Source organism: Carcharodon carcharias, chromosome 2, assembly GCF_017639515.1.
Source record: "Carcharodon carcharias isolate sCarCar2 chromosome 2, sCarCar2.pri, whole genome shotgun sequence".
Classification (NCBI taxonomy): domain Eukaryota; kingdom Metazoa; phylum Chordata; class Chondrichthyes; order Lamniformes; family Lamnidae; genus Carcharodon; species Carcharodon carcharias.
The window spans coordinates 45160500-45175085 of NC_054468.1; the positions used below are offsets into that span (position 1 = coordinate 45160500).

The following is a 14586-nucleotide window of genomic DNA, read 5'->3' on the forward strand; positions in this document are numbered from 1 at the left end:
GCTGTCTGGCTTTGTTTGCCTCGGATTATTTTTTGTGTCTTTTCCTTTGCATGCAAGTAAGAGCCCACACGTGCCAATCATTCTCTTGAGCCCTGCTCGTGCGAGCTCCTGTCCACTCTTTCACCCTTTTTCTTTTCTCTCTGGTCCATTTGCTGTTTCTTGTGTTTGCTTTCTCTGAAGCATCCACTCTTGCTCTTGCTCACTCACTGTCTGTCTATCTGTCTCTCTTGCTCACCCACCCCTGCCCCTTTCCCGGGCTTGCTGCTTCTGTCCATCCCTCCCTCTGCCTGCCTCACACTCGCTCTGCCTGTCTGCCAGCGCCTCTCCCTCCCTCTCTGCCTCCCTGTGCCCCACTCCCTCCCTCTCTGCCTCCCTGTGCCCCACTCCCTCCCTCTCCGCCTCCCTCTCTGCCTCTTTTTCCCCTCCCCACAAAGCCATCTTGATCCTGCACCCCCCCTCCCCCCCACCTCACTGGTCTCGCACTCACTCTTGCTCCTTCCCTGTCCTGCCCACTTCTTGCAAAAGTGAACATCACTCTCACTCATGCTCTCCTTCACCCATTTGTTCTTTTTCTCTCTTTTGCCCACCTGCTTTTTCTCCTTTGGGCTCTCCCTTTCTGCTCATGCACGTATGTGCTATCTCTCTGTTCTGCTCTTCACACTCCCACCTGTCTGCTTTTTATTATTCTTTCTCTGTCTCACCAACCCCTGTTCTTTCTCATGCTCTCTCCCTAACCCACATGCCTGCTCTCACCAATTCTTTCTTGCTGTCCCTTGCCTGCCCCTGTGCTGTCTCGCTCGCTCCCTCCCACTCCCTCCCACTCCCTCCCACTCCCTCCCACTCCCTCCCACTCCCTCCCACTCCCTCCCACTCCCTCCCACTCCCTCCCACTCCCTCCCACTCCCTCCCACTCCCTCCCACTCCCTCCCACTCCCTCCCACTCCCTCCCACGCTCTCTGCCTTGCAATCTCTTGCCCTCGCCTCTGTCTGTGCGTGTTCTGTCTGTAGTCCCTGACTGAATTTAGAAACTAACCTTAGATTTAAAAGAAAAATGCTCTGAACTGCATTCTAAAGGACAATTTATCTTTGAGTTCAACCAGTGTTTACTTGGAAGCAATTAGACTTTGGACTCAAAGGGACATAACTTCACCTTGGCAACAGAGTGATACACTCACCCAAATGATGAGACTTAACATGAGCAACGTCACTGGAGGTGCATTGGTATTTCTAAATTTAAATGACTGTAGTGAAAATGAAGCAGGTTCAATCGAAGCATTCAAAAGGGAATTAGACTGCTATCTGAAAAGGAAGAATGTGCAAGGTTACGGGGAGAAGATGGAGGAATGGCATAAAGGGAATAGCTCATTCATAGAGCCAGCACAGGCACATCGGGCTGAATGGCTACCTTCTGTGCTGTTACAATTCTGTGATTCTGTAACTCATTTCTATGCAGGCATAATTTAAGGTGTTATCTAAAATGTTTTTTTTATCTTTCTTGTTTCAGCTGTAATACTTCCAACAATCTGGGCATATCTTCAGACTCTTCATGCTGAACCTTATTTTCTGGGCCTGGGGCTATCTGCATTCAGTTTTAGTGGGCTGATTGCAAGCCCCATCTTTGGACGTGTGTCAGACAGAACACGGAGGACAAAAGCCATCATATTATTTGCTAATTTATTTGAGATCGCAGGTAAGTTAACTCTACCCCACCTTTTTTGTCCATTGACGGATATAATAATAATTACAGTTGTAGCTGTTCAGGAGTGGAGAATTGTGGGTGGAATAATGGGTGGAGGGGGGAGACAAAAGTTGCATTATTTGCATTGAGGTAGTGGAAGTTTGGACAGTATTTCACCAGATATTTTAAATATATTGCTTCTTATCCCATCTCTACCCAGTTTACAAAGCAGTAACTTGTAGAACAGGCATTTCATGCTCAATCAGTTGTTATGTTCAAAAAGTATACAAAAATGTAAAGATGTGGAATTGCTGGAGAAGAGGGGATATCAGATCAAGTGGAGTGGGCTGATTTTTAGCACGCACAAAAGGGTGGGAGGGTTCAGGTTAGATGCGAATATTTTAAAAAATCTGAATCCTGACTCTAATCTGCTTGCTTCCAAATTTTCCAAGGCGGGAATTTGAATATTTTAATGAGGCTTGCAGCCTCTTATTTTAAGCTGTTTTGGAGGTTTTACAGTGGGTGGCCAGGTTTCCCAGGTCTCAGGAAACCTGACAGCAGAAGCTTCGGGGAGGAGTACATCTTTTCATAGCATTGCTTGTGGAGCAGGAGGAATGGATGCACTACCCTCCCTGGGCCCCCAAGCTCCTTTCCATCCATCAGACTCCTGCCTCCCACTGGACAGGCCCCTTTGGTCAGGAATCAACCCCCGTAATTGTGGACCCATTGGTCCTGTGGCCTGCGTTGGAGTGCTCACTGCCTGACTGAATCAAGATGATATCCAGACAGGGAAACCTGTTGGAGTCAAATGAGGCACAAGTATATGGGGACAGTGGAACTTTGAAACTCCTTATTCTGTCCATGTAACCTGCTCTTTGAATCCAGGCTTTTTGATTCTGATGAAAGATCTTTCTCCATGGGAGGTACCAGACATATTGAGTATTTCCAGGATTTTGTTTTTATTTATGCCAAAAAATACATATGGTCAATTAATTCACCACTGAAAGAGAATGACTGGTGAACAATTTTGGATGATATCAGAATACACATGGTGCAGGACTGACCCGATGGGCAGGATTTTCTGTACCTGCTTGTCGAAAGTCAATGGACTTCTGGCTGGGGCACCTCACCCACAGTGGGTGCCGCCCGCGATGGGGCTGGAAAATCCTGGCCGATGTTGCTAATTCTGAAATGATCCCGCTCAAAAAACTTCCTGCCCTTCTTCCAAAGCTAACTTACCTTGTCTGTAGCTCTTAGCTTTTTGTGAACAGCATTTTGATGAGATGTAATAAAGGTAAAAATATTAATTTTTTGAGATCAAAATAATTAATTTTGTTTTTAGGCAACTTTATGTACTTCATGGGATATTCAAAATGGTTACTACTTGGTAGTCGGCTTGTAGCAGGTAAGTTGAATCATCAACAGCTGTGTTATTGTCAAGGAAAACTTTCCTTCATCTTCCTTTACTACCTTGATTTGCTTTATACATAAGGGCACTATTATGAAAAGGTAAAATAATTGGTTAATTTTAATGCCGTTGGGTAAAATTTGGGATTCTTGATACAGATACCTATTCTGTTTCATTTGAAATAATTTGGTGATATGTGTCTTCATCTCTCCCCTTTTTTCTAAAGGAAAGCACTAATGAAGTATATTATTTCAATATCATCGATTTGGCAAGAAATCGATAGTACAATGTCATATTTAGATAAGTAGGCAGAATATGCATAGATCACAGGACCCACTGTGTATAACATCATTAATTTGGCAGTGTTTATAATGTTGACTCTTTACAACTGGTGGACTTAGTATAACTGAATACAGTCATAGTTTATGTTCAGTTATACTGTATACAATTATAGTAACTGTATTCAGTTACACTATAACTGAATTCAGAGAATGGGGATAACTGATTAACTATAACTGCAGACAGTTCCGCTAGTAATACTGTATTATTTGCTGCCACTTTTTTTTACTACAAAACTGCTTCAAGAAGAAATTCTGCATAATTTACCTGGGGAAGGTACTTTACTAGCTAACGGTCAAGCAACTGCATCTCAGTAATGTCTATATTGTTACTGGGGTTGTTTTTTGGAGGCATCTCCTGGATTTTTTTTTGGAGACTGTACTGACCGATACCAAGCTGTTGTGAAAAGTTTTTTTTTATTCATTCATGGGATGTGGGCATCGTTGGTGAGGCCAGCATTCATTGCCCATCCCTAATTGCCCTTTAGGTGGTGGTGGTGAGCTGGCCTCTTAAACCACTTGCAGTCCATGTGGTGTAGGTACACCCACAGTGCTGTTATGGGGGGAGTTCCAGGATTTTGACCCAGTGACAGTGAAGGAACTGGGATATATTTCCAAGTCAGGATCATGAATGGCTTGGAGGGGAACTTGCAGGTGGTGGTGTTCCCATGTGTCTGCTGCCCTTGTCCTTCTAGATGGTAGTGGTTATTGGCTTGGAAGGTGCTGTCTAAGGAAGCTTAGTCAGTTCTGCATCTTGTAGGTGGCACACACTGATGCCACTGTGGGTTGGTGGTGGAGGGACTGGATGGGGTGTCAATCAAACAGGCGGCTTTGCCTTGGATGATGTCAAGCTTCTTGAGTATTGTTGGAGCTGCACTTATCCAGGCAAGTGGAGGGTATTCCATTACACCCCTGACTTGTGCCTTGTAGATGGTGGACAGGCTTTGGGAAGTCAGGAGGTACATTAGTCTCCACAGGATCCCTAGCCTCTGACCTCTTGCAGCCACAGTATTTATATGACCAGTTCAGTTCGGTTTCTGGTCAATGGTAATCCCCACAATGTTGATAGTGGGGGATTCAGCAATGGTAATGCCATTGAATGTCAAGGGGCAATAGTTAAATTCTCTCTTATTGGAGATGGTCATTGCCTGCCATTTGTGTGGCGCGAATGTTACTTGCCACTTGTCAGCCCAAGCCTGGATATTGTCCAGGCCCTGCTGCATTTGGACATGGACTGCCTCAGTATCTGAGGAGTCGCAAGTGGTGCTGAACATTGTGCAATCATCAGCGAACATCCCCATTTCTGACCTTATGATGGAAGGAAGGTCATTGATAAAGCAGCTGACGGTGGCTGGGCCTGAGGAAGTCCTGCAGTGATGTCCTGGAGCTGATATGATTGACCTCCAACAACCACAGCATCTTCCTTTGTGCTAGGTATGACTCCAACCAGTGGAGAGTTTTCCCCCTGATTCTCATTGACTCCAATTCTGCTAGGGCATCTTGATGCTACACATGGTCAAATGCTGCTTTGATGTCAAGGGCAGTCACTCACCTCACCTCTGGAGTTCAGCTCTTTTGTCCATGTTTGAACCAAGACTGTACTGAGGTCAGGAGCTGAGTGGCCCTGGTGGAACCCAAACTGAGCGTCAGTGAGCAGGTTATTGCTAAGCAAGTGTCGATTGATAGCACTGTTGATGACCCCTTCCATTACTTTACTGATGATGGAGAGCAGACTGATGGGGCAGTAATTTTCCCTGCTTTTTCTGTAAAGGCATACCTGGGTAATTTTCAACATTGCTGGGTAAGATGCCTGTGTTGTAGCTGTATTGGAGCAGCTTGGCCATGGGCATGGCAAGTTCTTGAGTACAAGTCTTCAGTACTATTTCCAGAATGTTGTCAGAGTCCATAGCTTTTGCAGTGTCCAGTGCCTTCAGCTGTTCCTTGATATCACAAAGTGAATTGAATTGGCTGAAGACTGGCACCTGTGATTCTGGGGACCTCCATAGGAGACTGAGATGGATCATCCACTCTGCACTTATGGCTGAAGATTGTTATGAATACTTCAAGCTTACCTTTTTCACTGATGCTGGGCTCCCCCATCATTGAGGATGGGGATATTTGTGGAGCCTCCTCCTCCAGTAAGTTGTTTACTTGTCCACCACTATTCGCAACTGGATGTGGTAGGCCTGCAGAGATTGTGATCGAGTACAATGCTGCTGCCAATGGCCCACCACTCCTCATGTTTGCCCAGTCTTGAGTTGTTAGATCTGTTCGAAATCTATCCCACTTAGCATGTTTGTAGTGCCACACAATACGATGGAGGGCATCCTTAATGTGAAGACAGGTCTTGGTCTCACAAGGACTGTGCAGTGGTCACTCTTACCGATACTGTCACGGACAGATGCTTCTGCGGCAGGCAGGTTGGTGAGGATGAGGTCACGTATTTTCCTTGTTGGTTCCCTCGCCACCTGCCACAGATCCAGTCTAGCAGCTATGTTCTTTGGGACTTGGCCAGCTCGGTCTGTAGTGGTGCTGCTGAGCCACTCTTGGTGACAAACATTGAAGTCCCCCACCCAGAGTACATTCTGTGCTCTTGCCAATCTGTGTTTCCTCCAAGTGGTGTTTAACATGGAGGAGTACTGATTCATCAGCTGATGGCGTTGGGGGTTTGTGGGGGTGGGGGGGGTGGAGTGGCAGTACGTTGTGATCAGCAAGAGGTTTCTTGCCCATGTTTGACCTGGTACCATGAGACTTCATGGGGTCTGGAGTTGAAGTGGAGTCCTACCAGGGCAACTCCCTCATGACTGTGTACCACTGTGCTGTCACCTCTGCTGGGTCTGTCCTGCCAAGACAGGATGTAGGGATGGTAATGGTGGTCTCTGGGACATACTCAAGGAAACGTACCTTACAGAGAATGTCAGACCATTGCTTGACTAGTCAGTGAGACAGCAATTTTGCCACTAGCCCCCAGATGTTAGTAAGGAAGACTTTGCAGGGTTGGCAGGGCCAAGTTTGCTGTTGTCGTTTCTGGTGACAAGGTAGATGCTGGGTGATCCGGATGGTTCCATTCCTTTTAGACTTTATAGCAGATTGATACAAGTGAGTGGCTTGCAAGGCCACCTTGGAGGGCATTTAAGAGTCGACCACATTGCTGTGGGTCTAGAGTCACATGTAGGCCAGACCAGGTAAGGATGGCAAATTTCCTTCCCTAAAGGACGTTAGTAAACCAGATGAGTTTTTACGACAATTGACGTGGTTTCATGGTCAGCGTTTGCCTTTTAATTACAGATTTTTATTGAATTCAAATTTCACCATCTGCTGAACATTCAAATGAAGAGCAGGAGTAGGCCACTCGGCTCCTTGAGCCTGCTTTGCCATTCAATAAGATCATGGCTGATCTGATTATAACCTCAACTCCACATTCCCACCTACCCCCGATAACCTTTCACCCCCCTTGCTTATCAAAAATCTATCTAGCACTACTTTGAAAATATTTTCCACTGCCTTTTCAGGAAGAGAATTCCAAAGATGCTCAATCCTCTGAGAGAAAAAAATTCTCCTTGACTGTCTTAAATGGGCAACCACTTACTTTTAAACAGTTACTCCTAGTTCTAGATTCTCCCACAAAAGGAAACATCCTTTCCACATCCACCCTGTCAAGACCCTGCAGAATCTTATAAGTTTCAATCAAGTCGTCTCTTACTCTTCTAAACTAGACTAGAAGCCTAGTCTGTCCAACCAGTCCTCATAAGACACTCCACGTATTAGTCTAGTAAACCTACTCTGAACTGCTTCCAATGCATTTACATCCTTCCTTTAAATAAGGAGACCAGTACTCTACACAGTGCTCCAGATGTGGTTTCACCAATTCCCTGTATAACTGAAGCATTACCTCTCTACTTCTGTATTCAATTCCCCTCGCATTACATGATAGCATTCTATTAGCTTTCCTAATTACTTGTTGTACATGCAGACCAACCTTTAGTGATTCATGCATTAGGACACTCAGATCCCAATGCATCTCCGAGCTCTGCAATCTCTCACCGTACGGATAATATGCTTCTGTTTTATTCTTCCTGCCAAAATGAACAACTTCATATTTTCCCACATTATATTCCATTTGCCAGATCTTTGTCCACTCACTTACCCTATCTACATCCCTTTGTAGCCTCCTTATGTCGTCTTCACAACTTATTTGCCCGCCTATCTTTGTATCATCAGTTTGAGCTTCTGTTAACAGCAATTCAAGACAAAAGTGACATTTTGTCCTAAAGTGCTGCTGCATTCAAACCACTAAATCATACTGCAAGTATTGAGCCTAAATTATTTATTTGAGCACTATTTGTCCTTGAGATTTGTAAAGAAAACTTGGATGGGGAGCAATTACAGGGATGGTGGGTGTGTTGGATTTAGTATTGGATAGGATGTAGGCGGCAGAAGCTTGATCATTAATATTGCATGAATCTTCGAAGGTTGGTTAGGAACCCTTTGAACAGTTAAATCTGCAGAAACAAAAGTATTGGCAAGAGTGGGGTTGACAAAGAGACATAGGTGACTAATATTCTGGAAATGGTAAGTGTTCTTGATATTGGACCTGAATTTCAACCTAGAGTTGAACAAAGTTTAAACACAATTGAGTCCAGCATGAGCAAGAAATCAGGGAAAGGATAGAATTAGAGTTGGAAGTTAAGTTTCTAGGGAATGGGGAACTAAATAGTATGTAGTGCCAAATAAGCCTTTGATATATACATCCTATAATCCTGTGATTTGGAAGTGAGAGTGAAGACAAAACTGTCAAATCTTTCCAATAATTGTGAAGGGGACATTTAGGTTGCAAACAATTTAGAGTAGATATATCAGGTACAGTAGGATCTATGTAGATTGGACTTAGAAATAGTAAAAGTCTGTGTCAAAAATGCAGGGCGATAAGACTAGGAAATAAAGCATTGAATAAATGTTGAAACTATAAACTATTGATATTAGTTTTAATCATGCTACACAAGAAGAAAAGTAGACTTAATTGAAGAACAGAATATTGGATGAATTACAAAGAAGAATTTGGGTGCATTTGTGCGCACACTATTGAAACCATCTTCACTGTGTGACAGTGGTTTTTAAAAAATTAAATTGGATCTTCGGTTGTATAATGTAAAGGGTAAGATTCTTTGAAATATTTGCTTTCATTATTATCTGACCAATCGATAGAAGAAATCATGTAATTACTGTTTATCACCAATAAAGTAATCCATCAGGTCACACTTTAACCTTCAGCAAAAGAAAACATCCTAAGTTTTCAAGCCATGAAATGCTGTTAATGTCAAACTACTGTGCAAAAGACTGATTATTGCTGTCTGCCGCAAGTAATTTTGTTCTCTGTGACAAGACTCATGCACTATTAAAGATTGATTTCAGTAAATGGTGCTTTAAGTATCTTGCTCATTTCCCCTGAAAAGGCATATACCTATTACTTTACACTGAAAAGGTATATACTTACTTTACAGGCATAGGTACAGGTGCTGGTGCATGCATTTTTGGATACCTTACTCGTTCTACCACAACAGAGGAACGGGCTACAGTATTTGCTGTTGTCATGGCTGCACGACAGGCTGGGCTGCTGATTGGTTAGTAAGTATTAATGTATAGTTAGTGGTAATGCAAAAATATGAAATACCAACTACAATTTCAATGGAGAAATTGAGCTGCCGTAATCAGAACTACAAAGTTATGAGTGAACTGCATCAGTGGTCTTGTTACATACTTATCCAGGTCTTGGATGCGGACTCTTCTCCAATGGAATTTATTTGGATTGAATTCCTTGTATGAATTGTAGTTATAACGCTTTTGTCAGAGTTGATTATGCTCCACAGACTAAATGGCTAAAAATGTATTTTCAAAAATTATTTTCTGAACTACCAAGTCAATTGTGCAATTCATGATTCAGTGTTGTTCTTGAACTTTTAGTACGGCAGAAATGAGCAGTATTTGAATTAAGTGAGTACCAGGAGGGATTTAAATAAAAACACCTGATATACGCTGTAATGCATGACATATTTGAGTATAGTGGGACTGGTGGGGCAGCATCTAAGATCAAGTTGCTGTCCATTAAGTGATTCACATGACTTATTTGACATCTCAGTGCAGTATCTTCGAATGACTGCCAGATGGCACTATACTTCTATTACTTGAGCACAGCCAAAATTGTAGTAAAGAATAAGTAATTAATATTAATTAAAGGATAGGATGTTCTTTCTAACAGAAGAAAAATCAAAGAATCTCACAATATTAATGAAATGATAGCAGTAATCTTCAAACTCCCAAATTGAATGGAACTCGTGACTCTGATGGATCGCTGTCTGTCCCTTGAGCTGAAGCATAACCTGACAGACGCTAGAAGCAGCACACTCCAGATCAGTACAAACAGAAGTGCAGATAAGTTTGAAATTGATTTTGAATTAACAGAGCCAGATGAACGTCCACAAACAGAATCCACTGTTCATTGACAATGAAGCAAGATAGTCTGCATATAGCTGACGTGAGAAATTGGCAATATGATCCACTGTAGCTGTTAGTGAACTGTTCAGTGCTGTATGGGTCTTTGCAGCTGAGGAATTCATTCACATTGACTGGTTGAAAAAAAATCACTACCTCCCCAGTAAGCCCATGAATATTATAATATTTCTTTTACTCCTTCCCACCTCACCTTCTGCTCACCCTGACCTATGGTGGCTCTTTCTCAACATCAAGGCAACATTTCATGAAGTGTGGCACCAAGAAAGCATAGTAAAACTGAAGTCAACGAGGGTCAGTAGGAAGAACCTCCAGTAGCTGGTGTTGTATCTGACACACATGGTAATGGTTGTTGGATGGATTCCACTCATTACAGTCCTAGGATATCACTGCAGGAGTTCATCAGGGAAGCTTCATTTTATGCAAATTCTTAAGCTGCTTCATTGTTCACTGATTCCACAGTGTTGACTTAGCTCTGTACTTAGCTGCCCATGTAGCTTTCAGCAGGAATTGGATAATATGCGGGCTTGGGGTGATGGGCAGCAAGTAACACGTGCCACCAGTGCCAGGTAATGACCACCTTGAAGATGAGAAAGTTCAGCTAGTTTCCCATGATATTTAATGGCACCATTGTTAGCAAGTCTGTTCCCATCGATGCCTTAAAGTGCAGAGCAGAAGCTGGTACTCTGACTTGGCTCAACTGGTATTTCAAAGCTTATCAATCACCATTTACAAGGCTCGAGTCAGGATTGTGCTGAAATACTCACCATTCACCTGCATGGGTGCAACCATCACTGTTAAAGAAGCTAGATGTGATCCAGGGCAGAACAGTTCATTAGATTGGCTCCCCATGTAATCACGTTCAATCTCCCTCAGACCATTACCTGCATACAATGGTTTCAGTATATGTAATCTACCAGCTGCATTAAAGTATCATTCCAAAATTGCACCACCCTTTACCAAAGACAAGGACAAGAGCACTAATGATGTAGAAACACAACGACTTTCAGGCCGCACACCATCCTGATATAGACTTGTCTGCTGTTCCTTTAATGTTGCTATTATTAACATCCTGTAATTCTAAAAATGATCACCGCTGTGGAGCACTTTCACCACAAAAACTGCAATGATTCAAGTTAAAGGCACTGCCCTCCTAAGGCAACAAGGGATGGGCAATTAGTATGGCCTTGTCAATATTGTGAACCATCCTGAGCTTCGGTTAACCCCGATTACAGAGCTGGAAAAAAAAATGAACCCTTCCCCTCGCACAACCACTGCTGAGTATGTTTCAGATAATAAGTACACTTGCTGTGTAACGAAAAAGTTTTCCTCCTGTCCCCATTGCTTTTGCCAGTCACCTTAAATTAGTGGCTCTTGACACTTCCACCAATGGGAACAGTTTCTCCCTAACCGCTCTGTGCAGATCCTTCACGCTTTTGCACACATTTGTCAAATATTCTCCAAGGAGAACAGCTCTACTTTCTCCAATCTGTTTATGTAACTGAAGTCCCTCATCTCTGGTACCATACTTGCAAATCTTTTCTGCGCCGCCTCTAATGTCTTCACATCCTTCCTTAAAGTGTGGTACCCAGAATTGGACACAATACTTCAGTTGAGGCGGAACCAGTATTTTTAAGGTTAAAGATAATTTCATTCCTTTTGTACTCTATGCCTTTATTTATGAAGTTCAGGAGCCCATATACTTTATTAATCGCTTTCTCAACCTACCCTGTCGCTTTCAGTAATTTGTACACATATCCTGCACTGTTTAAAATTATATTGTTTATTATAAATTTCATCTCCTCATTCTTCCTATGAAAATACATCACTTCACATTTCTTTGCATTAAATTTCACCTGCTACCTGTCCGGCCATTTCACCAGCCTGCCTTTGTCCACTTGAAGTCTAACACTTACCTCCTCACAGTACAGAATGTTACTAAATTTTGTGTCATCTGAAAATTTTGACACTGTGCCCTGCACACTTGAGTCTAGGTCATTAATATAGATCAAGAAAAGCACCAGTCTTAATACTGACCCCTGTGAAACTCTACTATATACATTCCTTAAGTCTGCAAAACAACTGTTGGCCACTGTTCTCTTTTTTTTGGTTACTCGGCCAATTTACTATCCATACTGCCACTTTTTATTTTATGGGCTTTAACTTCACTGACAAGCCTGTTATGGGGCACTTTATCAAACATCTTTTGAATGTCCACCACAACTCTATTACCCTCATCAATCTTCTCTTTTATCTCATCAAAAAACTCAAGCAAGTTAGTGAAACATGATTTGCCCTAAACAAATTTGTGTGGGCTTTCCTTTAATTAATCCACATTTGTCCAAGTAACTGTTAATTTTGTCTGGGATTATCTTGTCTAAAAGCTTTTCTACCGCTGATGTTGAGCTGACTGCCCTATAGCTGCTGGACATATCCTTGCACTGCTTTTTAAACCAGGATATAACCTTTTCATTTCTCCAGTCTTTTGGTACCACCTCTGTATCTAAGGACGATTGGAAGATTATGGCCGGTGCCTCTGCAGTTTCCACCTTTTACTTCCCTCAGTATCCTTGGATACATCTCATCTGTTCCTGGTGACTTATCAAATTTGGTACAGCCAGCCAATCTAATGCCTCTTTATTAATGTTTAGCCCATTCAGTGCCTAAATTAGCCCCTCTTCCACTATGGCTTGGGCAATATCTTCTTCCATGGTGAAGACAGATGCAAAGTTTACTCATTTAGTACCTCAGCAGTGCCTTCTGCCTCCATTCATAAATCTGCTCTATGGCCCTTAATCAGCTCCACTCCTTTTACCACCCATTTACTTTTATATACCTATAGAAGATTATTGGATTTCTTTTTATGTTAGCTGCCAGTCTCTTCTCATGTTCTCTCTTTGCTTCTCTTTCTTTTTTCACTTCCCCTCTGAACTTTCTATATTCAATCTGGTTCTCACTTCTATTATCAACTTGACATCTGTCCTATGCATCCTTTTTTTGGTTCATCTCGCTCTCTGTCTCTTTCAGTACCCAGGGAGCTCTGGCTTCGGTTTCCTCATGGGAATGCATCTTGGCTGTACCTGAGCTTTCTCCTTTGTAAAGGCACCCCATTGTTCTGTTTTGCCAGCCAATCTTTGATCCAAATTTACCTGGGCCAGATCTGTTCTCGCCCAATTGAAGTTGGGTGTACAATTAATTATTTTGAACTCTTTTCCATAGCTAATCTAAACATATGATTACTATCCCCTACATGTTCCCCTACTGAAACTTGATCCATCTCATTCCCCACAACCAGATCCAGTAATGTTGCCTTACTTGTCCAGTGAGAGACATACTGATCTAGAAATTTCACCTGAGTGCACTTCCTTTTCTCTGCCCTTTACAATTACTATCCAAGTCTATATTAAGATAATTGAAGACCTCCTTTATAACTAGTATCTAATTATTGCATCTATCTAGAATTTCATTGCAAATTTGTTCCTTTTTATCTTTCCTTCTAGTTAGCAGCTGATAGAATATACCAATAGATAAATGGTTCCTCTATTGTTTCTTAGCTCTAACCAAATAGATTTGGTCCTTGAACTCTCTAGGACATCCTTTCTGCCCAGCACTGTAGCGTTTTCCTTAATCAATACTACTACTTCTCTTCCTTCGTTTTCTGAACACATTGTAGCCAATAACAATTAGTAACCACTTTTGCCCTTTTTTTGAGCATCTCCATGTTATCTCCATGACATTATAGCATGATATTTCAAACTTGGGCCAGCATTTCACCATCTTCCAAATCTGATCACCTATAGAGTGAGAAGTATTACTTCCATTGTGATCAATCCTTCTGCAGTTTGCTTTTCTCTTCTACCCCCCAATGTGTTTCCTGGTTGCATACATTCACTGTTGGATTTGTCCTTGCACTCACTTTGCTCTGTCTCGTTCTTTTTTGTTCATAGTCATGCCTGGGCTGTCTTTTTCTTACAATCATGAATCTAGTACAGAAGGAGGCCTTGTAATTTTTCACATATCTAGAAGACTTGGATTGCTTGGTGCTGACAGTGGATAAGACAAACTGGGAAAAGTGGTACAATTCTAAACTTACATCCGTCACCTTTCAGAGCTAAACTTGAGTTTGATAATTTGCATATCTTTTAAAATTATTTATTTTTCCTTAGTTGACTTTGTTTAAAAATGGGTAGTTACATTGACAGTTTAATAATTCCTTAAGAAAATTCAACTTATTAATTGAAATTAACTGCTTCAGTATGAGCTTCATGGGAATATAAGAAATAGGACCAGTAGACCATTTGGCCCCTAATGCCTGCTCTGCAATACATTATGATTATGGGCGACCTTCTGCCTCAACTCTACTTTACTGCTTGCTCCCCATATCACTTGATCCTCTGAGAAACCAAAAATCTGTTTATCATAGCCTTGAATATACTCAACGATGGTAAATGCGCAACCCTCTGGGGTAAACCATAAGACGTAGGAGCAGAAGTAGTCCATTCGGACCATCGAGTCTGTTCCACCATTCAGTGAGATCATGGCTGATCTGATAATCCTCAACTCCACTGTCCTGCCTTTTCCCCTTACTGATTAAAAATCTGTCGATCTCAGCCTTGAATATACTTAACAACCCAGCCTCTACAGCCCTCTGTGGT

General features: G+C 42.2%; 1 protein-coding gene across 5 annotated transcripts in view; it reads left to right on the top strand.

Annotated features, from left to right (window-relative positions):
• The window catches only part of LOC121289217, a 66838-nt gene that overhangs the window by 14866 nt on the left and 37386 nt on the right, over positions 1-14586 (top strand). For all 5 annotated transcript variants that reach the window (XM_041208432.1, XM_041208454.1, XM_041208441.1 and 2 more), the window contains exons 2-4: positions 1505-1690; positions 3021-3083; positions 8926-9045. In XM_041208432.1, the coding sequence (XP_041064366.1) occupies positions 1505-1690; positions 3021-3083; positions 8926-9045 (369 nt within the window). The remainder of the gene's footprint in view (positions 1-1504; positions 1691-3020; positions 3084-8925; positions 9046-14586) is intronic.